Source organism: Colobus angolensis, unplaced genomic scaffold (genome assembly GCF_000951035.1).
Source record: "Colobus angolensis palliatus isolate OR3802 unplaced genomic scaffold, Cang.pa_1.0 Scaffold639, whole genome shotgun sequence".
NCBI lineage: Eukaryota > Metazoa > Chordata > Mammalia > Primates > Cercopithecidae > Colobus > Colobus angolensis.
Window position 1 is genome coordinate 850,175 of NW_012120032.1, and position 26,656 is coordinate 876,830.

A 26,656-nucleotide genomic window follows, 5' to 3' on the forward strand; every position below is an offset into this window, starting at 1 on the left:
AGAAGAGCAACCCCAAGACACATAATCATCAAATTCACCAAGGTTGAATTGAAGGAAAAAATGTTAAGGAAGCCAGAGAGAAAGGTTGGGTTACCCACAAAGGGAAGCCCATCAGACTAACAGTGGATCTCTCTGCAGAAATCCTACAACTTAGAAGAAAGTGGGACCAATATTCAATATGCTTAAAGAAAAGAATTTTCAATCCAGAATTTTATATCCACCCAAACTAAGTGAAGGAGAAAAGAAAATCTTTTACAGACAAGCAAATGCTGAGAGATTTTCTCACCACCAGGCCTGCCTTACAAGAGCTCCTGAAGGAAGCATTAAATATGGAAAGGATCAACTGATACCAGCTACTGCAAAACCATACCAAACTGTAAAGACCATCAACATTATGAAGAAAATGTATCAACTAATGTGCAAAATAACCAGCTAGCATTATAATGGCAGGAACAAACTCACATAACAATATTAACCTTTAATGTAAATGGGCTAAATGCCACAATTAAAAGACAAAGACTTGCAAATTGGATAAAGTCAAGACCCATTGGTGTGCTGTACTCGGGAGACCATCTCACATGCAAAGACACACATAGGCTCAAAATAAAGGGATGGAGAAAGATTTACCAAGCAAATGGAAAGAAAAAAAAAAAAAAGAAGAAGAGTTGAAATCATAGTCTCGATAAAACAGACTTTAAGCCAACAGAGATCAAAAGAGGCAAAGAAGGGCATTACATAATGGTAAAGGGAATCGATGCAACAAGAAGAGCTAAGTATCCTAAATATATATGCACCCAACACAGGAGCACAGAGATTCATAAAACAAGTTTTTAGAGACCTACAAAGAGATATAGTGTTGGGAAAAAGGCTGAGGCAGGGCTTGCATGTCTGACATAATATCCAGGGCTCAGGATATAAAACCCCTTGTGACCTCTGGAATGAGTCTAGACTTGCTGACTCCTTGCTTCTAGCTTAAACTAGAAGAACATGCTCCCCATTATCTCAAGTAGCAGAATATATTCCATATGCTTCAAAGGAAATGCTAAACCATCACAGCTGTAGATCATATGCTTGCCCTTTTGACCCCCACATTCTCACTACCTATTTCTTTGTTTGATCACCAATAAAAAGTGTGGACTTCCAGAACTCAGGGCCTTCACAGCCTGCATACTCACATTGGCCCCCGGGACCCACTTTCTCTCTCAAACTGTCACTTCAAATTCCTTTGACTCCACCGGACTTTGTCACCCCCATGACCTGGTGTCGGGTCTGATCACCCCAACACTTAGGCTCCCACATAATAATAGTGGAAGACTTTAATACCCTGCTGTTAATATTAGACAGATCAACAAAACAGAAAATTAACAAGGATATCCAGGACTTGAAATCTTCTCTGGACCAAGCAGATCTAACATACATCTACAGAACTCTCCACCCCAAATCAACAGAATATACATTCTTCTCAGCACCACATCCCACATATTCTAAAATTGACCAAATAATTGGAAGTAAAACACTCCTAAGCAAATACAAAAGAAGGGAAATAATAACAAGCACTCTCTCAGACCACAGTGCAATCAAATTATAACTCAGGATTAAGAAACTCACTCAAAACCACACAACTGCATGGAAACTGAACAACCTGCTCTCGAATGACTACTGGGTAAATAATGAAATGAAGGTAGAAATAAAGGTGTTCTTTGAAACCAATGAGAACAAAGACAGAACACACTAGAATCCCTGGGACACATTTAAAGCAGTGTATAGAGGGAAATTTATAGCAATAGATGCCAAACAGAGAAAGCAAGAAAGATCTAAAATTGACACCCTAACATTACCTTTAAAAGAACTAGAGGAGCAGGAGAAAACAAATTCAAAAGCTAGCATAAGGCAAAAAAATAACTAAGATCAGAGCAGAACTGAAGGAGGTAGAAACACAGAAAACTCTTCAAAAAAATCAATGAATCCAGGAGCTTGATTTTTTAAAAGATCAGCAAAATAGATAGACTGCTAGCCAGACTAATATAAAAGAAAAGAGACAAGAATCAAATAGATACAATAAAAAATGATCAAGAGAATATCACCACTGATCTCACAGAAATACAAACTACCATTAGAAAATACTATAAACACCTATAGACAAATAAACCAGAAAACCAGAATAAATGGATAAATTCCTGGACACATACACCCTCCCAATACTAAACCGGGAAAAAGTTGAATGACTGAATAGACCAATAACAAGTTTTGAAATTGAGGCAGTAATTAATAGCCTACCAACCAAAAAAAGTCCAGGACTAGATAGATTCACAGCCAAATTCTACCAGAGTCACAAAGAGAAGCCTGTACCATTCCTTCTGAAACTATTCCAAACAACAGAAAAGGAGGGACTCCTCCCTAACTCATTTTATGAGGCCAGAGTCATCCTAATACCAAAACCTGGCAGAGACAAAACAAATAAAGAAAATTTCAGGCCAGTATCACTGATGAACATTGATGCAAAAATCAATAAAATACTGGAAACCAAATCCAGCAGCACATCAAAAAACTTATCCACCACAATCAAGTTGGTTTCATCCTGGAGATGCAAGGCTATTTCAAAATGTTTATGCAAATCAATAAACATAATCTGTCACATAAACAGAACCAATGACAAAAAACACAAGATTATATCAACAGATGAGGAAAGGCCTTTGTCCAAACTCAACAGTCATGCTGAAAACTCTCAATAAACTAGGTATTTATTGAATGTATCTCAAAATAGTAAGAGCTATTTGTGACAAACCCACAGTCAATATCATACTGAATGGGCAAAAACTGGAAGCATTCCCTTTGAAAACCAGCACAAGACACGGACGCCCTCTCTCACCACCCCTATTCAACCTAGTATTGGAAGTTTTGGCCAGGGCAATCAGGCAAGAGAAAGAAATAAAGGGTATTTAATTAGGAAAAGAGGAAGTCAAATTGTCTCTGTTTGCAGATGACATGATTGTATATTTAGAAACCCCACTGTCTCAACCCAAAATCTGCTTAAGCTGATAAGCAACTTCAGCAAAGTCTCAGGATACAAAATCAATGTGCAAAAATTACTAGCATTCCTATACACCAATAACAGACAAACAGTGAGCAAAATCATGAGTGAACTCCCATTCACAATTGCTATGAAGACAATAAAATACCTAGGAACACACCTTAAAAGGGATGTGGAGCCAAATCATGAATGAACTCCCATTCACAATTGCTTCAAAGAGAATAAAATATCTAGGAATCCAACTTACAAGGGATGTGAAGGATCTCTTCAAGGAGAACTATAAACCACTGCTCAGTGAAGTAAAAGAGGACACAAACACATGGAAGAACATACCATGCTCATGGATAGGAAGAATCAATATTGTGGAAATGGCCACACTGCCCAAAGTAATTTATACATTCAATGCCATCCCCATTAAGCTACCAACGACTGTCTTCACAGAATTGGAAAAAACTGCTTTAACGTTCATATGGAACCAAAAAAGAGCCTACATTGCCAAGACAATCCTAAGCCAAAGAGCTGGAGACATCATGCTACCTGACTTCAAACTATACTACAAGGCTACAGTAACCAAAACAGCATGGTACTGGTACCAAAACAGAGATATAGACCAATGGAACAGAACAGAGCCCTCAGAAATAATACCACACATCTACAGCCATCTGATCTTTGACAAACCTGACAAAAACAAGAAATGGGGAAAGGATTCCTCATTTAATAAATGGTGCTGGGAAAATTGGCTAGTCATAAGTGGAAAGCGAAAATTGGATCCTTTCCTTACTCCTTATATGAAAGTTAATTCAAGATGGATTAGAGACTTAAATGTTAGACCTAAAACCATAAAAACCCTAGAAGAAAACCAAGGCAATACCATTCAGGACATAGGCATGGGCAAGGACTTCATGTCTAAAACACCAAAAGCAACGGCAACAAAAGCCAAAATTGACAGATGGGATCTAATTAAACTAAAGAGCTTCTGCACAGCAAAAGAAACTACCATCAGAGTGAACAGGCAACCTACAGAATGGCGGAAAATGTTTGCAATCTACTCATCTGACAAAGGGCTAATATCCAGAACTTACAAAGAACTCAAACCAATTTACAAGAAAAAAAACAACCCCATCAAAAGTGGGCAAAGGATATGAACAGATACTTCTCAAAAGATGACATTTATGCAGCCAACAGACACATGAAAAAATGCTCATCATCACTGGTCATTAGAGAAATGCAAAGCAAAACCACGATGAGATACCAAGATGCCATTTCATACTAGTTAGAATGGTGATCATTAAAAAGTCAGGAAGCAACAGATGCTGAAGAGGATGTGGAGAAATAGAAATGTTGCTACACTGTTGGTAGGAGTGTAAATTAGTTCAACTATTGTGGAAGAGACGGTGGAAATTTCTGAAGGCTCTAGAGCTAGAAATACCACATGACCCAGCAATCCCATTACTGGGTATATACCCAAAGGGTTATAAATCACTGTACTACGAAGACACATGCACTCGTATGTTTACTGTGGCATTGTTCACAATAGTAAGGACTTGGAACCAACCCAAATGCCCACCAATGATAGACTAGATGAAGAAAATGTGTCACATATACACCATGGAATACTATGAAGTCATAAAAAAGGATGAGTTCAGGTTCTTTGTAGGTACATGGATGAAGCTGGAAACCATCATTCTCAGCAAACTAATGCAAGAACAGAAAACCATGCACCATATGTTCTCACACAAAAGTGGGAGTCGAACAATGAGAACACATGGACACAGGATGGGAAGCATCAGACACTGGGGCCTGTTGGGGTGTCAGGGGCTAGGGTAGGGATAGCATTAGGAGAAATACCTAATGTAGATGACAGGTTGATGGGTGTAGCAAACCCCTATGGCATATGTATACCACTGTAATGGACCTGCATTTTCTGCACATGTACTCCAGAACTTAAAGTATAATAAAAAAAAATTAAAACAACAACAACAAAAACCCCTCAAGTTTACTATGCACATTTCTATGCACACAAGGTAGAAAATCTGGGAAAAAAAAATAGATCAGTTCTGAGAGACATAACCTCCCAAATTGAACCAGAAAGAAAATGAATACCTGGAGACCAATAATGACTTCCAAAATGGGATAAGTAATAAAAATTCTATAAATCAGAAAGTCCATGACTAGATGGATTCACAGCCAAATTCTACCAATGTATAAAGAAGAGTGGGTATTATTCCTTCTGAAACTGTTCCAAAAATTTGAAGAGAAGGGACTCCTTCCTAGCTCATTCTAGGAGGCTAGCATCATCCTGATATTGAAACCTGGCAGAGATGCAATGAAAACAGAAAACTTCATGGCAATATCCTTGGTAAACACAGATGCAAAAATCCACAGCAAAATACTAGCAAACTGAATCCAGCAGCACGTCTAAAGCTAATCCACCATTATCAATCAGGATTCATCCCTGGGATGCAAGGTTGGTTCAACATATGCAAATCAATAAATGTGATTTGTCATATAAACAGAACTAAAAACAAAAACACATGATCATCTCACCAGATACAGAAAAAAAATTCAACAAAATTCAGTATCCCTTAATATTAAAAAATTACATATTGAAGGAATATGTTAAAAAAATAAGAGCCATCAAAAATTAAAATAAAAGCCCACAGCCAACATCATAATGATAAAAGCCCACAGCCAACATCATACTGAAAGGGCAAGAGTTGGAAGCTTTTGGGAACTGGAACAAGAAAAGGATACCCTCTTTTACCACTCCTATTCAACATGGTACTGAAAGTATTAGCCAGAGTAATCAGGCAAAAGAAAGAAAAAAAGGCATAAGAATTGAAAGAGAGGAAGTCAAATTATTGCTTTTTGCAGAGAATATGATTTTATACCTAGAAAACCCCATAGCCTCTTCCCCAAAACTCTTTGATCTGATAAACAACTTCAGCAAAGTTTCAGGATACGAAACAAATGTAGCAAAATCAGTAGCATTTCTATACAACAACAACATCCAAGCTGAGAGCCAAATCACGAATGCAATCCCATTTACAACAGCCACAAAAAGAAAAAAAATACCCAGAAACACAGCTAACTAGGGAAGTGACTTTCACAGCGAGAGATAAAATACTGCTCTAAGAAATCAAAGACAATATAAACAAATGAAAAAACATTCCATGCTCGTAAATAGAAAGAATTGATATTTTAAAATCGCCATACTGCCCAAAGTAATCTAAAGATTCAACTATCTAACTACCAATGGCATTCTCTACAAAACTAGGGGAAAAAACTATTTGAAAAGCCATATGAAATAAAAAAGAGTCTGAATAGCCCAGGCAATCCTAAGCAAAAAGAACAAAGGTGGAGGCATCACATTACCCAACTTAAACTATACTACAGGGATACAGCAACCAAAACAGCATGGTTCTGGTACAAAAACAGACACATAGACCAAGGAACAGAATAGAGATCCCAGAAATAATGCTGCGTAGCTAAAACCATCTGACCTTGAACAAAGTCTACAAAAACAAGCTATGGAGAAAGGACTCCCTATTCAACAAATGGTGCTGGGATAACTAGCTAGCCATATGCCAAAAACTAAATATAGACACCATATGCAAAAAACAACTCAAGATGATTTAAAGACTTAAATGTTAACTTAAAAATGATATAACAGTAGAAGATAACCTAGGAAATACCATTCTGGACATAGGACCTGGCAAAGATTTCATGACAAAGATGCTAAAAACAATTGCAACAAAAACAAAAACTGACAAATTGGACCTAACTATACTGAAAAGCTTCTGCACAGTGAAAGAAACTATCAACAAAGTTAAAGAAACAACCAAAAATAGTAGAAAATATTTGCATACTATGCATCTAGCAAAAGTCTAATGTCCAGAATCTATAAGGAACTTAAACAAATTAATAAGCAAAAACAAACAACTCCATTATTTAGTGGGCAAAGGACACAGACACTTTTCAAAAGAAGACAGACACACGGCCAACAAACGTATGAAAAACTGCTCAACATTACTAATAATTAGAGAATGCAAATCAACCTCACAATGAGATACCAACTCATGCCAGTCATAATGGCTACTATTAAAAAGTCAAAAAGTGACAGATGCTGGCAAGGTTGCAGAGAAAAGGTAAAGCTTGTATACTGTTGGCAAATGTAAATTAGTTCAGTCATTGTGGAAAGCAGTGTGGTGATTTCTCAAATATCTCAAAATGGTAATTCTACCATTCAACCCAGCAATCCTATTATTTGGTATATACTCAAAGGAAAATAAATCATTCTATCATAAAAACACAGATACGGCACTATTCTCAAAAGGAAAGACATGGAATAAATCTAAATGTCCATCAATGGTAGAATACATAAAGAACCTTACACAGCCATAAAGAATGAGTTTATGTCCTTTGCAGCAACACAGATGGAGATGGAGTTCGTTATCCTAAGTGAACTAACACAAGAACAGAAAACCAAATACCACCTGTTCTCACTTGTAAGTGGGAATTAAACATTAGCACATATGGACATAGATAAGAGAACAACAGAAACTAGGGCCCACTTGAGGTGTAGGATAAGAGAAGGGTGAGGATCAAACAACTACCTATCAGGTGCTATGCATGTTACCTGGGTAATGAAATAATCTCTACACTAAACTCCAGTGACACACAATTAACCTATAAGACAAACTTGCACATGTACCCCTGAACCTAAGATAAAAGTTAACAAGTATATAAATAAATAATATGGAATAAAGTAAAAACACAAGAGAAATCCAGATACTTATCTGAAATTGCTCCATTTTTGCATATTGTGTAGACCACATTAATGCTGCTAGAAAGTTGATTTCCCTTCTGGTTGCTATTTTTATGAACCTTACATCATTGAGCATTGCAGGTGTTGCAATAAAATTCCTATTTTTCAGGTCTTTTTCCAACTGATATATTGCTTTGTTATTGATGTTAATATATTCATACATATTCATAATCTAGTCTGACTCTTTAAATATTTATGTAATATTTTGCTTTCATGCATTAAAGTGTAAGAACAATGTAAGCAAATTTAACTGAAATAAATACCACTATAAAAGGTCAGCAAAACCAGATTTTAAAAATGCAGCAAAGACAGAAATAATGTTTTATATAAATTTCTATGCACACCATTTTGGCCGTCATTTCACTTGGTTTATCCCACTGTGACCCTGAAAATTAAATGTTGGATGTGAATCTACTATTCACTCAGTTATTTTTGGTTCCTACTTAACCTCTTAACACACTGTGATTCTAGTGCTTAAGATGCATATATTTCATACATGATGTTGCAACCCGAGTTGACTTTTTTAGAAAAAAACACAATTATTCATAATGTGAAGAGAACCACTGACTATGATAGATTTAATTTGAAAAAGAATGTCAATATTAAGTGTGGCACCAACATGCTATTCCTCCCATATTTGATTATACATGTTTTATGCTTTTGTTGGTGACTAAATGTAATGGTTACAAGAAACACTATTACCATAGACTCTAAGTACAATTTTGCATTCTTTCAAATATACTACATCAAACTTCAAGAAACCTTTGGCTAGTTTTTGTCCTATCAATAACAAATTAAATTGGTCACTTGGATTATTTTGGCATTGAACTTTTCTTCTGCATAAAGTTGTAATTGAACTAATAATCTTTACTTTTTTTCTGGCTTGAGTATTCTGTGACAATCAGTTTTAGCCCATTTCTCATAATTTAATAAAATATGCTTTGAACTACTGAGTAAATGACAAACATTTCCTTCTGGATTAGAATATAAGTAATATTCCATTGCAAAACAATGCATAAATATTTATAACATCTAATCAAATTTCAATCTTGCCTCTTTAACCTTGTTTTAAAAAGCCCCAATCCAATGTTTTACAACTAATAGAGTTCTCAACAAGTGCTTGATACCAGTAAACCTTTTCACTGTTTATTATTGTTGGTCTTTAATACAAGTGTACCAGTGAACCTTTTCATTTAATGTGTTTTATCTCATGTAACGGTCTGTAAATGTAGTCATACTCACTAATATTAAGTCATAGTATAGGCATCATCTCATATTTAGTCTATAAAGTGAAGAATTCTGGCATAGACTGTCATCTTTTCAATTCCACAATCATATTGATTTCAACTCCAGTGTCATTCTATACACATAAGCGTCATACAAATTGTTCACATGAATTTTTTTAACCAGTTGGCATGAGATTCCAAGATGTACAAACCTAAGTACAAATTTTATTCTGTGATTTAACAGATGTATCTACGTTGGAAAATTATTTCAATCTCTGAGACACCTGTGTCTCTCTTGTAAAATGGCACAACTCACACCTATTGCCATCTCTTTTCTTCCTTCATTTATAAGTCTTTGTCATGAAATATGGTATTTCCAATACAGGGAAAAAAATGTGCTTGATGTAATTTTTACCTGATTTTTAATGTGCTCTTTTTAATAGGCACAACAAACATTTGTCCAAGTCAATTGCTACTTCTTGTTAAGAAACTTAATGTTTATTATTAAATGTTTCTATACTGTCCCTCCAAATATGGTTTTATGTAATAAAATTAATCCCCAGACACTTTCTCATCTGTAATAATTATACTTTCACAGTTGTTTTTAATGTTCTTAAATTACACACATTCATCAATGAACAAAGAGAAAACCCTGAGAGAGGATCGAATTGCAATACATCCATCCTGTAAAGTTCCTCATTAGGTATAAATAAAGTGTCATCACTCACATCATGGGCAACAGTATTAAATTAGAAGAGTGGCTTCCTCCTTGCTGAAGAAAATGAAAATAGAGAAAATAATAAATTAATTTATAATGGTCAAGAAATATTTAAGCGGGTTCTCCTCTCTACTTTTTTGGGGAGATCCAGCCTCCTGACATTTTCTTTAAGGCAGGAAATTGTGATTAAGGAAAGAAGCTGAAAGGGAAGTTTGTATTCTCATTCTCACACTGTGAAAGATTTTACTCTGCTGATTTTTAGCAAGTTAGATCTCTGTCCAACCAATTTAAATAAGTTTATATGTATTTAAATGTACTATTTAAAAAGCATACTAAAGTCAGTAGGGTATCAGCAACCTTTCTGTTACAGTTTTTTTCATAAGTGAGAGCAGATCCAGCCCTACACTCAAATTGGCTGCCTACTGATGTTCAGTACTTCTTTCTTTCCCATGACTCGTTCTAGATTTCGACTCTGTCCTTTTTGATCCAATATTGACATATAACAAGTTTTTAATGAAAATTAGAAGCATGTAAACATCTTACACAGAGCCTGACACATACTGAAAGTTAAATATGCTGGTTATATATATAATACTGGAGATCATCAGGCTTTACTGCTTATACTATTGTCCGTTAAATAGCATCAGGCATTTACTATATTTTGTCTTTAATCATTTCAGTCTTTTATAAATGTCAGCCATAAGACCATCTCGATAATAAATACTGCAAACAATAATTAGAAAATAGAAAAGACAGTGCATACTACCCCAGTTTGAATGATAAAACAATAAAATAGTAAGCACAATAATTACATGTACAGTGAAAATATAGATAATCAGAATATGTAATGTGAGATTTTATATCATTTCTTAGTTATAATATGGATTTCCCCCACTTATTTTCTTTCTCAGTGCTTTTGTTTTAATAAGGTAATCCTACCCCCAATATTTATAATCTCTAGGAACCAGGATCAAAACCTAACCTGTATTTTTCCACACAACATAGCTGACAGAATGGCAACATAGTGTCTTACTAACAGAAACAATTTCCTTGACGTTCTACTAAAGGTTTCTCAAATTTTAATTAAAGAGATGGCTTGGTCTGTGTTCTCAAATGGTAAAATTTATCAATTAAAATTCTAATCAAAACTGTTAGGGAACATTTCTGAGGTATACCTGGGCCTAATTTCTTGCTTTCAGTGAGCCCAGAGTTTACCAGGGAAAAAAAAAGTTGTGTACAGAAATAAGGGTAAGAAAGTGTTAAAGGTGATGTGATGAACAAGCTGCAAGTTAGATACCAGACCCCAGGGAAGTACTGATCACTTCTTACCTATAGGAGAGAAATCGGCAGTACTTCATAATGAGAGCATCACTTGCCCTGTCACGATGAGGAGTTCAGGGTATGTCAGCAGACAAAGGGCATGGTGTTGCAATGGAATGCTGCCAATTACTAGGGCAAGAGAAAGTAATAGGAGCTTTTAATAACAATGAAAAAGATTTTGCAATTTTTGCCATCAGCAGATGGAATCTTGGAATGTCTCATGCTTGGGAAGGACATGGTCAGATTTGTTTTAAGAAAGACTGTGCAGAGAAGTGTGGCAAAGGGATCCAGAAGATGCAAGGTATTATTTAGAAAAGGTAGTTGATGGAAGATTTAACAGCATGTGTTTGATAATTTTTTGACTGATGCCCTTGATTTTCAAAGGCTGGGAAATGTATACAACGTAGGTCAATGGAAAATGTATAAAATACAATATGATGTTGATGACAAGCTATTATGATCTATAATATTTATACTGATGATAAATAATTACTGTATATATAAAATATTTTTTCTAGGAAAAATGAAATGATTATGGATCATTACTGTTATTTCAACGATGAATTTAGCAAAGTGAAGTGAACTTTAGAAATTAGTCAGATCTCTGGAAAATTATAGTAAAAGCTATAATGAGGGCCATGGGGCATTGAAAGCTTTTGAACTATTTGATAAACCGTGAAATATTAAATTATGCTTAACATACTTCAGCATTACATGTATTCACATAAACTCCAAAATGTGTCTTTAAAATGGATAATTTCCCGTTAACCAAACTATTTTAACTGGACCACAATTCTTAATCAGATAAAATACAGTTATAATGTGCAGTGTATAATGACCTATACTTTATGTTAATGTTTTTCATCATATTAATTTCATGAAAAACCATGTATATTTTAAAATAAATTTTTTCTATTCTGTTCTCTGGGCCAGAAATATAGTACATCATATTATAATATTTGATCTAAATAATTAAACATTCAATATTAGAGTAGCCAATAAAACAGAAAATTATAATTTCAAAATGAAAATGTAACAAAATTACTTAAAATATAAAAATTTTTAATTAGCTTTAAATAATGCTTTATGCTAGCATGTTTTAACTTAGTCACAACCATTGTCTTTGAGAGAACATGGAATACAGCAAAAGTTTAGTTATCAGAAGAGCCAACAGCCAGGAAAATCCCCATGAATATGCTTCCCAGAGGTCTCCAGGTAGCCCTTTCCTCTTCTATTATGATACTGTTAAGTTCGGTTTGCTTATGAAGTGAAGTACACTGTGATAGTGAAAAATTCGTTATTTCCTGAAGATTTTCTAATAATGATTCATTGTAGTTATGTTTTGTCACTATTTTTCCTTTTAGAATATGGACCTACTTATAGCATACTGAGAACTGGTTAATAATGACTTTGGAAATTAAATCCAAATAGATTGCAACAAGTGTATTTTTCATAAGGATTACCTTCCACTTAATAAATGGTATCATACACGAATGCTTCACTGTTGCTACTTTAATTGAAAAGGATCCCTTTTAGTAATCCTCTGGACTCTAGAGAAATTATACATGCACAAATTGGAAGAGATGAGAAAGCTTATTTAACTAAGCTGTCAACAGCAATATCTCAGATCTGCTTAAATTTACTGGGGGAAGATCTATTTGAAATGCAGAAAATAAACACTGAACCACTTGTAATGTTACAGTCAATACACAAGAATATATTACAAGACTAAGGGGAGCTGGAAGTATCTCTCATAAATGAGACTACCTTATGACCCATCAATTTTACTAATATGTTTATATCAAAAAATTAGGCACAAAGATATCTTATACAAATTTTAATTGTATCATTTTTGTAAGATAATATTTGGAACTAAGGGAGTGAGTTAAGTAAATACATGTTTCAACTAGACTATTCAGCAATTTGAAAGAGTAAAGTGAACCTATTTGTGCTGATATGGAAAGATTTTCAAGATATAGTGAAATAAAAACACGATATGGTTCAACGTATGTGTTATTTTTAAACAAGTGTGTGTGTGCGTTTAGTATTTGTATGTGCATCTGTGTGTGTGTGTGTATGTGCACACAAATGCACAGAAAAGGTCCTGAAAAACAAATTGTAGCAGCAATGGTAATCAGTAATAGGAATTACAGTGATCGGAGTAGAGGAGAATATTCAACTGCTTCTATTTTTTCTACATTCTTGCATTGCTTTTGTAATTAAAAATAAAAGTAAAATTATTCTTATTTTATATCCCCACTTCTTATGAATAGGACTTGGACACTTACTTTGTTACCATAGTATTTTTAAAAATTTTGGTGTTAGCAAGAACATGAAATTTCAGGACAGATGACACCATCATAACTGCAGGATGTATCTACAGTATTATAAGTATTACTCATAATGTATCATTGTATATTCACTAATATTGAATCATTTATAAGATTAAAAACATATATGTATGTATATATCAGGAGCCCTAAGCATTAAGATTGAGTTGATGATTAATTACTTTCATTATTTGAAGAGAGACAACATAGCATGATGTTCAACATGACAGTCTGGGGAATCAGATACACCTCGTCCCAATAGTTATGCAATCCTGGAAAAGTTCATTAAACATCCCCTAAAGCCTCATTTTTTCCATGATAAATAAATAGATATGATAATATCTAGTAATTGGAGTCCTAGGAGGATTAAAATAGATAATGCATGTAGAGAGTCCCACAGCCTATCATAAAATAAGTTCCCTTAGAATTTAGAATTTTAGTGTTTCTTCATAGCTTTTATTAATAGCCTATTTTTCCTATCTTTATAAGTTATAAATATTTGAAACAACATATAAGAATATTGTTTTATGAGTTTTTCAACAAAGAATAAATTTTTAAAACTGTTTAATTCTCTCATGACATCTTTAGTTATTGAATATAGAAATTTAAGTATTTTAGTATGAGACTGCTAGGGGATAGTCATAGAGAAATATATTTTATGTCATTATTTCATTTTAGTTGATTATCTACATAATGCCATGAATCAATGATGTTTTGATTACACAAGGGAAATAATGCAAAATAGATTATAAGATTGAACATAGGAAAATTGATTTTCACTGTTGAAATTATTAATTTCTTTCTAAAAAGAGTTTTTCATTACAGATTTTTGTTGTTCTCTCAAACCATAACTTCTTTCCTAATCAATAAAGTAATTTATACCATGGGGGAAATTAAAAAAAATGATATACTGAAATGTTGGTATAAAAATAATGTTTAGGGACCTGGTAATAAATCTAGGTTATGTCTATTTTAAAATCCAGTTATTTCTTTATAAAAATCACTTGATAATTTACTTTAAGGAATCTGTGACCAACAGGAAAAGACAATATTTGAACTCTGGTTTCATCTGAAGTAAGCCAAATGAATCAAGATTGTCATATAGTTGTTAATATAATGAGATTTAATCCTAAACTTAAGAGTCTGAAAATAGAAAAGAAAAAAAAAAAAGCCTAGTTTGGGTGATTGAAATGTTTAAGATGTAATAACTCGAAAAACGGGAATTGACACTTTAAAATGCATTTTTTAAATGTTAATTATACCATTACTATAAATGTCCTTAGAGCACAGATACTTATTCTTCACATTTGACCATTTGACTATGGAAATTACTCCTTCAATCTCATTGGGAGTAGGCTGTAAGATAGTTAATGACATTTTTCTTCTTTTATCTGAATTATCACCACTGACATCTTTCTTCTTAAACCTGAATTACCAACTTGAGTCAACCTGAAATTACTTGTCATTCATGCACTATGATGTACAATTCTGTGGCCTGATTTGTCAATTCAGATGTTAGAGTGCAGCTTTAGGAGTCTTTATATAAATGAAAATTATATCTTCTATAAAATCAATATAAGAGCAGTAATTTTATAAAGTACAAAGGGAAAGAAGTAAAAACCTGTTAGGCTTAGAAGACAATTTTTAACTTTAGATCTAGTCCCTTCTAGAATTTTTGCTCTATATTTTTTGCATAATTTTGATAATATATACAGAATTTTAGGGCTTTTTCAAATGCATTTTTCTAAATATAAGCTATGTGCATATTTTTTGAATAGAAAAAATATTAATTGAGAAAAGACAAAAGGAAGTGTCAAAAGGAAAACCATTATTCTATTCTGTATCCCTGTTTAACATTATTTACCCATATACAGAGTAGAACGATGATTACCTGAAGCTGGAAAGAAGGGATAGTTAATGGGTATATACATATTTTAAAAATTACAAAATACAGAAAGGTATAAAGAAAAAAGTAACAACCATCCATAAATTGTACAAAATGCATACTATCACTATTGATATGTCATTGTAGTTCTTTAGTCTTTCTCTGTATACATTTTTTCATAGTTAAAGTTTTACATATTAAACATATAAGAACATTTAGAGGTCTTAGATGCGAGATAATATGTGGAGTTTTTTTTGATACATATTATACTTGTTCATTCAGGAAGAATTTTAAAGATAAATAAAAAAATCATTTCTCAAGTTTCTCGACATGGAAGTGACCTTTAAATTGCCCAGCTCAGCTCTAACTTTCTTTTTTTTTTTTTTTTTTTTTTTTCGGAGTCTCGCTCTCCCGGGGCTGGAGTACAGTGGCCGGATCTCAGCTCACTGCAAGCTCCGCCTCCCGGGTTCACCCCATTCTCCTGCCTCAGCCTCCCGAGTAGCTGGGACTACAGGCGCCCGCCACCACGCCCAGCTAGTTTTTTGTATTTTTTAGTAGAGACGGGGTTTCACCGTGTTAGCCAGGATGGTCTCGATCTCCTGACCTTGTGATCCGCCCGCCTCGGCCTCCCAAAGTGCTGGGATTACAGGCTTGAGCCACCGCGCCCGGCAGCTCTAACTTTCTAAGTGGGATAAACAAGAACAAACACTTTGTAATTATTCTTATAAACTACAAACTATGCAAATATTACAGTCATTTTCAGTAAGTTCATGAATGGAAAAAAAGCTAGTTACTGCTTCAAGTGGCTACAAACAACAGTATTATGTGTTCTATTTGAAGCTTGGATGCAGTTTTATTATACGTATATAATAATAAATATTTATATAATATAAACATATATAATTACGTAAGTATTTATATAATATATAATATATTTCGTGATTCTACAAAATTTGAAGTTACAAAACAGGAACGAAGCTTAATATAAAGTCTTAAATAGTACTTAATATAAAAATCTAGCTTCACCGCTTAGCTTTAAAAGCAACATGAGGATACCTAAATCCTACTGGTTTCTTGAATTTGGAATCAAAATTAAGTAAGAAAAAACTGCAATCACTTTTCACCATAGTCTCTCCATTCTTGGTTCTTAATTCATCTCTAAAATGACTTGGTGAAAATTTTAATTATTTTGTAAAGAGGAAAATAAATCAAGACTTTATTTCTGAAGACCTTAAATATCAGAAAAAAAAATTTACTTTGCCTCTGCAAAATAAAGAGAACTTTTGTGAACTACAATTATGGAACAGTAACATAACATTTCCCTTCAAAAATTTCAAGGTATTTTCTTATTATCTTCTCATTTAATAAAATTATTACAGAATATAAATCTGAAACCAGGTTATTCATTTTGTTTATCATGAGCTCTATAATGCATTGATTTATACTATTTCCACTTAGATGGTGGTAAGATTTTAAGAAAACAGGAAATATCAACAACTTTATAATATAGGAATGTTACACTCCTTATGTCACTTTTTTTTTTTTTTTTGCCATACTCTTACCCTGGAGTCTTTCCGGCTCTTGTCTTACACCCCGTCTGCCTTCATCTCCTCTATGTAATATTCTCTGAAAACAGTCATATCCCCAGTAGAAAAGTACCTTATTTCCCTATTTTATATTTCTATTATAACCTGTTCATTTTTGTAACATCATATCTCTAACAATTTATGGATCTACTTTTGGGCACATTTACCTTCCTTTTGCCTTGCACTAGACATTAGTGCAAGAACAGGGACTTATTTTATTTTAGATACAGTGTCTCAGTCTGTCACTCAGGCTGAAGTTCATGGCACAATCATGGCTCAACCTTGAACTCTTGTGCTCAAGTGATCCTCTGTCTTAGCCTGTCGAGTATCTGGGACTACAGCTGTGCACCACTATGAGCAGCAATTACTTTTTATCATTTTTCATAGAGATAAGTTCTCACTATGTTGTCCAGGCTGGTGTCAAGCTCCTGGCCTCAAGTCATCCTCCCACCTCAGCCTCCCAAAACACTGAAATTACAGACGGTGAGCCACCAGGACCAGAAAGAACATGGACTTTAAATTAATATTTACTTTTCTTTTTAGCACAATGCCATGTGCATAGTAGGGCTTCAGTAAGTGCAGAAGGAATTAAGGCAATAGTTAATGTCTTGGGCAATACAGACTGAGTAACCATTTAAAATGTTTTTAAAAATTCTTCATAACAGCTATCAGGAAAGTATTAAAAGCATTTCTAGCCACAACATGTGTTTATACTGTACTTCCTCTGTAATATTTTTCTGTTCTAGTTAAGCTGCATATTAAATTGCAGTCATTGTGCGTAGCGCAGGTATCTGGTACCTACTATAAACTCATTAAATGTTTGAGTGAAATAATGAATGGTAATGATTTATCAGTAACAAAATTCTTATTGTTTTTAGAATTTAATAACAAGCTTAGGAAAAAAAACACTTAAACAGGAAAATAATTTGTAATCTGAGCATATTACTTAAATGTAAAAATATATTAATGCATGCATTAAATCTACCCAAATTTGTTATTTGGTACTACCAAATTCAAGTTAGTTTACCTGGTCTATTATTATATGAAAATGTACAATGAAAATGTGGGACAATATTATTGAGACAATATATTACTGCCTTTTATACTGTACTAGTGGTTGTACATAAATGCTTATACCATCCTTTAAGGAAAAATAATCATCTTGAGTATTATGTCTTAACATTAATGGTGGAAACATGATTGCTAGTGTTCCTCAATATTATTTGCCTAACCAATTTTTAACTTGACTTTGAAGCACCTAATTGTTATCTCTCTGATAAACTCTGTGTAGACTAAGATGTGTAAAACATCAGAGATTTATTTACAAAGGCCTGTGTTGAAACCGAATTGCCATTTATCATATATAGGTATGAGAGCATACTTGCTATCTATTATACTGGGGCACACCACTAAAACTATCTTAGTTCAGTTTGTATTTGTAGCGTAAGAATATTCATGAATATATTTTTACCTACCTCATGAGTTTTATGGAGGATTTAACAAAGCATGTTTTATAGCCCTTTGAAAGACTTAAGTTATTTTCATCATCATTGTCACTCTTCTCTTCCCTACCACAAATCAAAACAGTGTTCACAGTCATAACTTTTCTCAGAACGAGTTAATTCCTGTTCTCTTGCTAATGTAGTTAGTTCAATGTTTGCTACTACTGATTCTATTCTAACCAGGCCTTCTTTTAGCTCGCAGAAAAAAAGAAAAAGAAAAAGAAATATTTAAGAGAATGATAGTGTAAAAGAGAAGTTGGTAAATAAGTTACAACATAACTTGTCTCAATTAACTTTAATACTGGAAGAGTTTACTGTCTCTTCCCAATCCTCATCTCAACTTTTATTATTTCTGTAATCAGTGGCAGGAAATCTTGATCCTGTCAATGTCATACATTTTCCATTTATGTTGAAGCTTCAAGTGAAACTTAATGTAAATCTTGCTGGACATCATTGTGGAATACTCTAGCCTCTCTCTGTCTCTCTCCTTATATATATAATATATTTTCTATTGCATTACCACCTATACTATAGATGAACATACAACTTGGGACTGTAAAAAAATATGAAACAGTGAAACAATTACATGTGCTCCTATCAATATCTGAGATTTTTGTACACAATGTAATTATAATTATGTTTCAGAAAAACTTTTCATTTTTCTGGCTTTCTGAAGATTTTGCTATGTCAGCAACATTCTTTCTGTTTGTCAGAAAGTACTGAATACTGCCCTGAGGGCATACGCAGCCTTCCACAAAGCAAAGTCAAAAAACAAATTGGGAAAGCATTTAAAAAAGCAAGCAAAGCAAGTCAGATACATACAGTGGACCATGTCAGACAGATGAATAGTTGACTGCAACAGTTATGTTTTCCCTGACTTGAGGTTAAGTGTTGAATACCAGCCCTTATGATTTGGGGAACGTAATTTACTGTTGCATTCTGTTGATTTTAAAATAAATGATTAAATAAAATACTACAGTTTAGTGCCTTGGGGTAGATTAACGTTGCCACTTTCATTTAGATGGGTAGAATTTTGTTTTTCTTCTTTCCCACTTTTACATAGGGCCACAGAATAATTTGCACTGAGGAAGAGCAACCTTGAAGAGCTGAAGGAAAAGAATTGAGCTCATTAATGTTTGGTGGTTTGTTGCATATAGTCCAAGTAACACTCCAGAAACCTGAGGAATTTGTGATTACATGCACAGTCATATGCATTCTAAGCAAAGCACTCTACAGTGGAATAATTCACTTGTCATTGCATATCAGCATCAACTCCTTAATAAGTGAGCATTTTTCTTGAGTTGATGAAAGCTAACAAGTTCCCACACATTATCTTCCCAAGAAGAAATGAAATAACATTTGTATAACTAATATTTTATCTGCCTTCATAAACAATGATTAGAGGTAAATAATAGAGATTCATTGTGTTCCAATGACAAATAGAATAGTTAAAAATATTATTTCTCTCTATATATATGTATATGTATGAGGCAGTGAAGACAAGTAGATGGCTCAGCAGATTCCAAAAATACCTGTCCCTAAATTGTGAGACTCCTCAAACTGTGTATCATATATGAATTTTGATATTAGACAGATTAGATTACATGTCTGAGTTTCCCCCAGTACTCAGTTTTGCTGTTCATCTTCTAACTGTACACAGTGTCAATATTTTTTTCTGTTACATTTTTAATATCTTAAAAGATTTTTATTTATAGCAGTTAAAGATGTTTATATTTATTATGTAATTTAACAAGTGGCATTATCCTCACTTCTCACTTAAATAAGTTATAAACAAATAAAGAGAAATGTATAGTACCTTCTTAGTAGACAAAGTTAAGTTTGATATGCTCATTTGTGATTTTTCAATTAAAGAGCCCCAAAATAACATTACAGATCTGGGTCATATCAGGGAAAGTCTTAAGCAAGTTTTCAAGGGGTGCTGTGCTGTAAATAATAAATACAAATCTTCATGGCTGGTAGTTTGTCATATAGCTCCAAGTTCAAGATTCCTGCAATGTAAACACACACACACACACTCATACAAACACACACACACACACTCAAACCAGAGTGGTAGCTGCAATCTTTTTAAACACTCCCCTATGTACTCAAGTGATATAATAAAAGGTTTTTTTTAAGTATTTTCAAATTTAAGAAGATCAGAATCCAAGGGGAAATAAGACATACAGATAACAATTCTAAGAAGTAGAAAGTATTAAGGAAACTAAGAGATGTACAGATAAAATGGTACGAGTTCAAAAAAATGAACACCAACTTCTGACTGAAAATAGGCTTCAGAGTCATCTTCAGTAATAAGGTAACATTTTGCTGACTTAAAAATTAAATTTTACAATGAGAGAATTGATAAGAGAGCAAATCCCTGAATATTAAAATGAGAGACAAATGTGGAGAACATTAGTGTTCTTAAGTTAATGCACAGAAATGTAGCACACCTAAGGTGGAAAGAAACTGTGTAGAAAAACCTGTCTGCATACCAAAAAAAAATTTACGCGTAGGCCTTTGAGAATTAATATACACTGTGTTGCACCAATAACATCCTTCTCAGCTTTGCATGCTTCTAAGTAGTTGAATTCCTAATTTTTTCTAATCAGGAGTGGGGAATCTAGAACTAACATACAGATTGGTTTTTACTTCTGTGTTAAGTGTCCTTACCTTGAATACAGGACTGCTACCACTCAATTCTGAATTACAAAGGTTAGTCCAACAGAACTTTCCTAGATATCTGCTGCATTTTCCCAGGAGACACATTCAGGCACAGGGATGATAACATTGGTATCAGGAAAATGCACAGCTTCCTTGGAACTATCCTGTCTGCACAAAATATTAGTTTCCACAGCTTGGGTCTGGCTTTAACCAGGGCTTTTGCCAAACAAGTCCAAGTCCTGGCAAGCTCATTCTATCTTCCTCTGGTTCCATATAGATACCGGAAAATCTTCTGGCTCTGAAATTTCACTGGGATAGGTCATTTCAACCCTGTGGCAAAACTTGATGACACAGGAACATCACATTTGTCTTTTAGAGTAGTGTCCTAATAAACTGCATTAGTGTTTCCTTCTAGAAAAAGAATTGTCCCAGTTGAGTACGTTGGGTTGATATGTGATGGCAATTCATCAAAGATTTGGGGCTCCATTCCCAAAAAAGGGTAATAACTTTTAAGTTATACTTGATTTATTTTTTTCCTGTTTATCCTACAAGCAAATCTCAGTCCTTGCCTATTTGAGCCACCTGGAAGATTATGAATAATTCCACTGGTGTTCAATGTGAAATAATAGTAGGTTAGGTGCTGTGCATGAGAAAGGAATGTAGCCCATTTATTTGGAATTGTATACTTATTACCACTCACCTACCAGCTTCAAGTGTCCAAAACACAGGGATGTTCAATTGTGCAGAACCTCAAAGAAATAAAAGTAATTGATCAATAGCCCTTGAATGTGCTTACTTGCTTTGCATTTACAAAATATGTGAGATTATATACAAGTAGGGCACTAAATGAAAGCACTTTAAGGTCATTAAAAATCAGAGGGAACCATTGGAGTTGACAGCTCAGATCCTGAGTCACCATCTTGAAACTCTGTATATGAAGCTGCTAAGGATTTTTATTTCTTCCTCCAGTTATTGCAGCAATTGCTAAAATTCCTGTCTCAAGCAATCCAAGACTTACTGTGGTGGCAACTGTGCAATGTGCTTCTTCCAGCCAGGTGGATTTGGGCAAAGGTTATACTTAATCTGGAAAAATTTCAGTGTCCTGACACAAAGGATGCCAGACCTCTGCCTTCCATACAGGCAAGATGGGAGATGCTCGCTCACAGTGCATTCACAGTTGGTCCTCCAGTTCCTCCTCAAAGCCCAGCTGATTGGCATGACTATAGCACAAACAGCTTGTTGGGAGGCAGCAAAGGGAGGCAGTGCTAGAAGTACTCCAGTTTCCAGGACATTAGGCCCCAGTTCCTTTTTTTTATTTCCTAGAAGAAAAAAAAAAAATTGGGCTCGTGCGCACACACACACACAGACACACACAGTGGTTGGTGCAAAAGTAATTAAAAACGCAATTACTTTTGCACCAGCCTTACTATTATTTAATATAACTACTCTTATTATTACAAAACAGAATAAACTTTGTTTATTCCACATCAGAAGTGAAAAAACAGAAGTATGACACAGAGGCCGGGTGTGGTGGCTCACACCTGTAATCCCAGCACTTCAGGAAGCTGAGGCTGATCACTGGTGCTCAGAAGTTCAAGACCAGCCTGGACAACATGGCAAAACCCCGCCTCTCCAAAAAAAAAAAAGAAAAAGAAAATGAAAAATAAAGAAAAATTAGCTTGGCATGGTGGCGCATGCCAGTAGTCCCAGCTACTCAGGAGGCTGAAGTGGGAGGATCATTTGAACCCTCCAACCCGGCAAGAGGTCTTGTCTCAAAATAAATAATAACGATGATGATAACAATAATAATAATAATAATAAATTGTTCAAGCCCTCCACATTCCCAAGTACTCCTTGGCACTCCTCATTGTCATTTTTTTCATAAAATGCAGAGTACAAATACAACCTCAGCAAATTCCAGGCCCTGAAAAATAAATACATACTTTAGAGGGGGCATTAGGTTTCTTCCCCCAATTCTTGCCAAGAGCAGGGCGAAAACAGACCGACTTCTGCACAATTTTCACAGCATAAATTATGAGGTCCGGGGAAACCCTGACCTGAAAGGACCTCCCCCTCGAGCTCTGAACAGGGCTGGCTGAGGTTCACGCTAACACATGATGTTGCCATGACTGTTTCTTACTGAGTTAACTGAGATCATTTGCAGGCGGCCTTCTTGGTTCACATCGCAGCACAGCAAGGCAGGATTGTTACGTTTCCCCCATTAACATCGTCAAGCAGGCATCCGCTTAAAGCTTGTAGGCTGGGAGTGCATCGAGATCTCCCCTCAAGGGCGGATCATCCCTCTTCTGGTTTAGGGATGGAACGTCCAAAACTAGTTTCCTACTTCCGGTTTAGGGGTTGATGCTTCAAAATTCTAATGAACAGGTAGGGAAAACCATCAGTAATGTAATGCTGTTGCCAGAATTAAAGGAAGTATTAACGGGAACTTTGATTATGGCAGTGATAACTAAATAGGAAACATTGTGGCAGGTGAGATATTGAGGACCAGAGGACTTGGCATGTTTCTAATTATGAGAGAATAAAAGCTATAAAATTAGCTCTGAGAAAACTGAGCCTACCAAAAATAAGAATCTGGAAGGAGAAGCTGGCAGGAAAGGAAAATTACAGTTTTAGATGCATTGTGTTTTATTGGTCAGCAGAAAAATAGGTAAAGAGAATAGTCATTATTCAAAAGCTGGTACTGGGATTCAGGAAGGAGTCCTAGCTGAAGCTCTAAATATGGCTGTAGGAGAAGTCCTGTAATACCAAAAATACTGTAACAAAGAAAAAGAAGAAAAGCTTGGATAGAATGACGGAAAATGATAATATTTATGGGAGTAGGAGAGAAAAGAGTTTACTAAGAAAGTCTTTTTTTGTTTGTTTTTTAACCAAGATTCTGTGGACCGTCATGACACTAGAAAAGCCGTATATTCTTTTTGTTAGTGGTTTGTAAACAGTAGGTAAAATTCAGGTAGGACTGGTATTAAATGGTGTGGAAGAATAGTACCTGCTCACAGATTTATAAGTGAATATAGCTCTATTTATATATTATATATATATATATAATTGTGCATTTATATGTATAGGAATATATACCACATTACGTAAAATTTCAAAATTAAGTGTAAATGCATGAATATATAATATGCATTTTGTATGTTAGTATATTTATCCATATATTCACATATAATAGTCTTTTATGAGGGGAACTTTAGAGTGAAATGATTTATTTCTATTTTAAAAATGAATTACTTGGTACAGTATCACTTCAAAATAATTTTAATGTTTATATTTTGAAATATTACTTTGATGTAAGTGAAGATTCATCATTCATCTGTTTCTTTTTACTTTTTTTTTCTTTTCTGAAGAGACAAGGTCTTAATTCTTCGTTGCCCAGGCTGTGCAGTAGTGTGATAATAATTCTTTGCAGCCTTGTTTGCCTGGGTTCAAGCAATCCTCCCACCTCAGTCTTTCCGTCTTCCAAGTAGCTAGGACCACAGGCATGTGCCACCAAGCCTGGCTAACTTTTTTTTTTTAATTTTTGTGGAGATGATGCCTCACTATGTTGCCTAAGCTGATTGCAAACACCTGTCCTGAAGCAATCCTCCCAACTCAGCCCTCCCAAAGTGCTGGGATTATTAGCATGAGCCACTGCAGCAGGCCCACCACCCAGGTTTTTTTTGTTTTTGTTGTTTGAGATGGAGTTTCTCTCTTATTGCTCAGGCTGCAGTGCAATGGTGCGATCTCTGCTCACTGTTACCTCAGCCTCCGGGGTTCAAGTGATTCTCCTGCCTCAGCCCCCGAGTAGCTGGGATTACAGGTGCCCACCACCACTCCTGGCTAATTTTTTTTTTTTTTTATTTTTAGTAGAAATGGGGTTTTTCCATGTTTGCCAGGCTGGTCTCAAGCTCTTGACCACAGGTGATCCACATGCCTCAGCCTCCCAAATTGCGAGGATTACAGGCTTGAGTCACTGCTCCTGGCCTCACCCAGTTCTCTGAAAACGCATATGATTCAAACAAAAACTGATTAAGTCTTATTGAAGCAGACATGCCAGTGCTGCATATATTTGGTACAGAGAAGTAAGGATGTTGTTACAGCCTTGCTTCCATAACTGTGTCCTGTAATCAATAGCCTTGGATCAGAAAGTTGTGATGAAGCTGTTTTTGAAAACGCAACGTAATTAGTAAACAAAATACCCTCATGATTTCCCATTGGGTGTGAAAGAAATAAAAGGCATTGTGGGATATGCCGTTAGCAAGCAAATGTCTATGACATTCAGGATATATAAAGATGATGTATCATCCTGAGAAACAGTTCACTCAAATCAAGATAATATGAGTTACTACTTTTCAAATGAACCTAATCTGTAACAATCAACTCATGACCTTAAAAGAAAAACATACTTGTCCTTTGTAATATTATTCCAAAACAAAGAAAAATTCTAGCAGATAAAATGTTATTTGAACATGGAACCAAAATCTACTGCTCAAGTAAGTCGTCTTCATTTGCATGAATGATATTTTCAGGCAGTAGCTTGTGACATGGAAGTTTATATTATCAAGGTATGCTCACCTGGTTACAAATTTGAGACCAAAATTTTACTTTCTTTTAACACTTGGAGCTGGTAAAGAATGGTGAGTTTGTGTCTGCCACGTTCAATGTAGTGTTTATTCCTAGTAATCAGTATTATTCACAAATTATATTAACATACATTTTTTTACACTGGTACCCTAAGTTACTAATGTTTTTACTGCATCTATCGATTTAAAATATAAATTTAAATGTCTACCTATTAGCCCTATCCTACTACCTAGGAATTAACTTGTTTCCAAATATCTTCAATTCTCTCATCTCATTTTCTACTATACTATTATAAGCCAACAACATCTCTCTCATGTAATGTGGTTCTCTCCTCTGTTGTAATATTCTGAATTATACTGGTTTATGGTCAGGCATGAAATATTTTTTTAATCTCTACCTATGATATGTGCTTTGTTGACCAAAACTCACCCAAAATTAAAATTCTAAAAGATAACTTTGGATTTTTTATATTCTCTGTCTTTGCTAATGTTTAAACTATTCAAACTAGGAAATTCTGAGAGAATGTTAATTTCCTTCACTGTGTTTTTGAACTCATAAACTTGTGCTTATGTCTCTAAAACTTCTTGGCTCATGCAATTTACTGTGGTGATATTTGGCAATTTTTGGCCTCTTGACCTACATTGAACTGTGAAAATTAAATGCCCCTATTATTAGGAATTTTGACTTCTTGCATCTTCTGTGTTTCTGATTTAGAAAATTACTCATTGTATTATATTTCGCTTTGTGATTGTGTTGGTGTGTTTTCTGTTGCCATCTCAGAATACAGAGACTGGGTAATTTATACAGACAGAAATGTATTTTTTACAGTTCTGGAGTCTGGGAAGTCCAATATCACGTAGCAGTATCTGGTTGGCTTCTGGTGAGGGCCTCATGCTACATCACAACATAGCAAAACCCATCACAAGGCTAAAAGGGCACGAGAGAGCCAAGCTAACCTTTATAGTAGACCCACTTTTGTGAT

General features: G+C 34.6%; 1 protein-coding gene across 7 annotated transcripts in view; it reads left to right on the plus strand.

Annotated features, from left to right (window-relative positions):
• The window catches only part of MGAT4C (MGAT4 family, member C), an 883,869-nt gene that overhangs the window by 818,096 nt on the left and 39,117 nt on the right, over positions 1-26,656 (plus strand). The window contains exons 2-3 of one of the 7 annotated variants that reach the window (XM_011963954.1): positions 23,984-24,015; positions 25,620-25,727. The exons of 4 other annotated variants lie outside the window; for them this stretch is intronic. Coding sequence is in view for 2 of the 3 variants with exons in the window: in XM_011963950.1 (XP_011819340.1) it covers positions 17,327-17,407 (81 nt within the window). In the remaining variant the exon portion in view is untranslated. Of the gene's footprint in view, positions 1-11,323; positions 11,425-17,311; positions 17,408-23,983; positions 24,016-25,619; positions 25,728-26,656 lie in introns of all 7 variants that reach the window. 2 more of the 7 variants (XM_011963950.1, XM_011963949.1) reach the window with 2 other exon arrangements.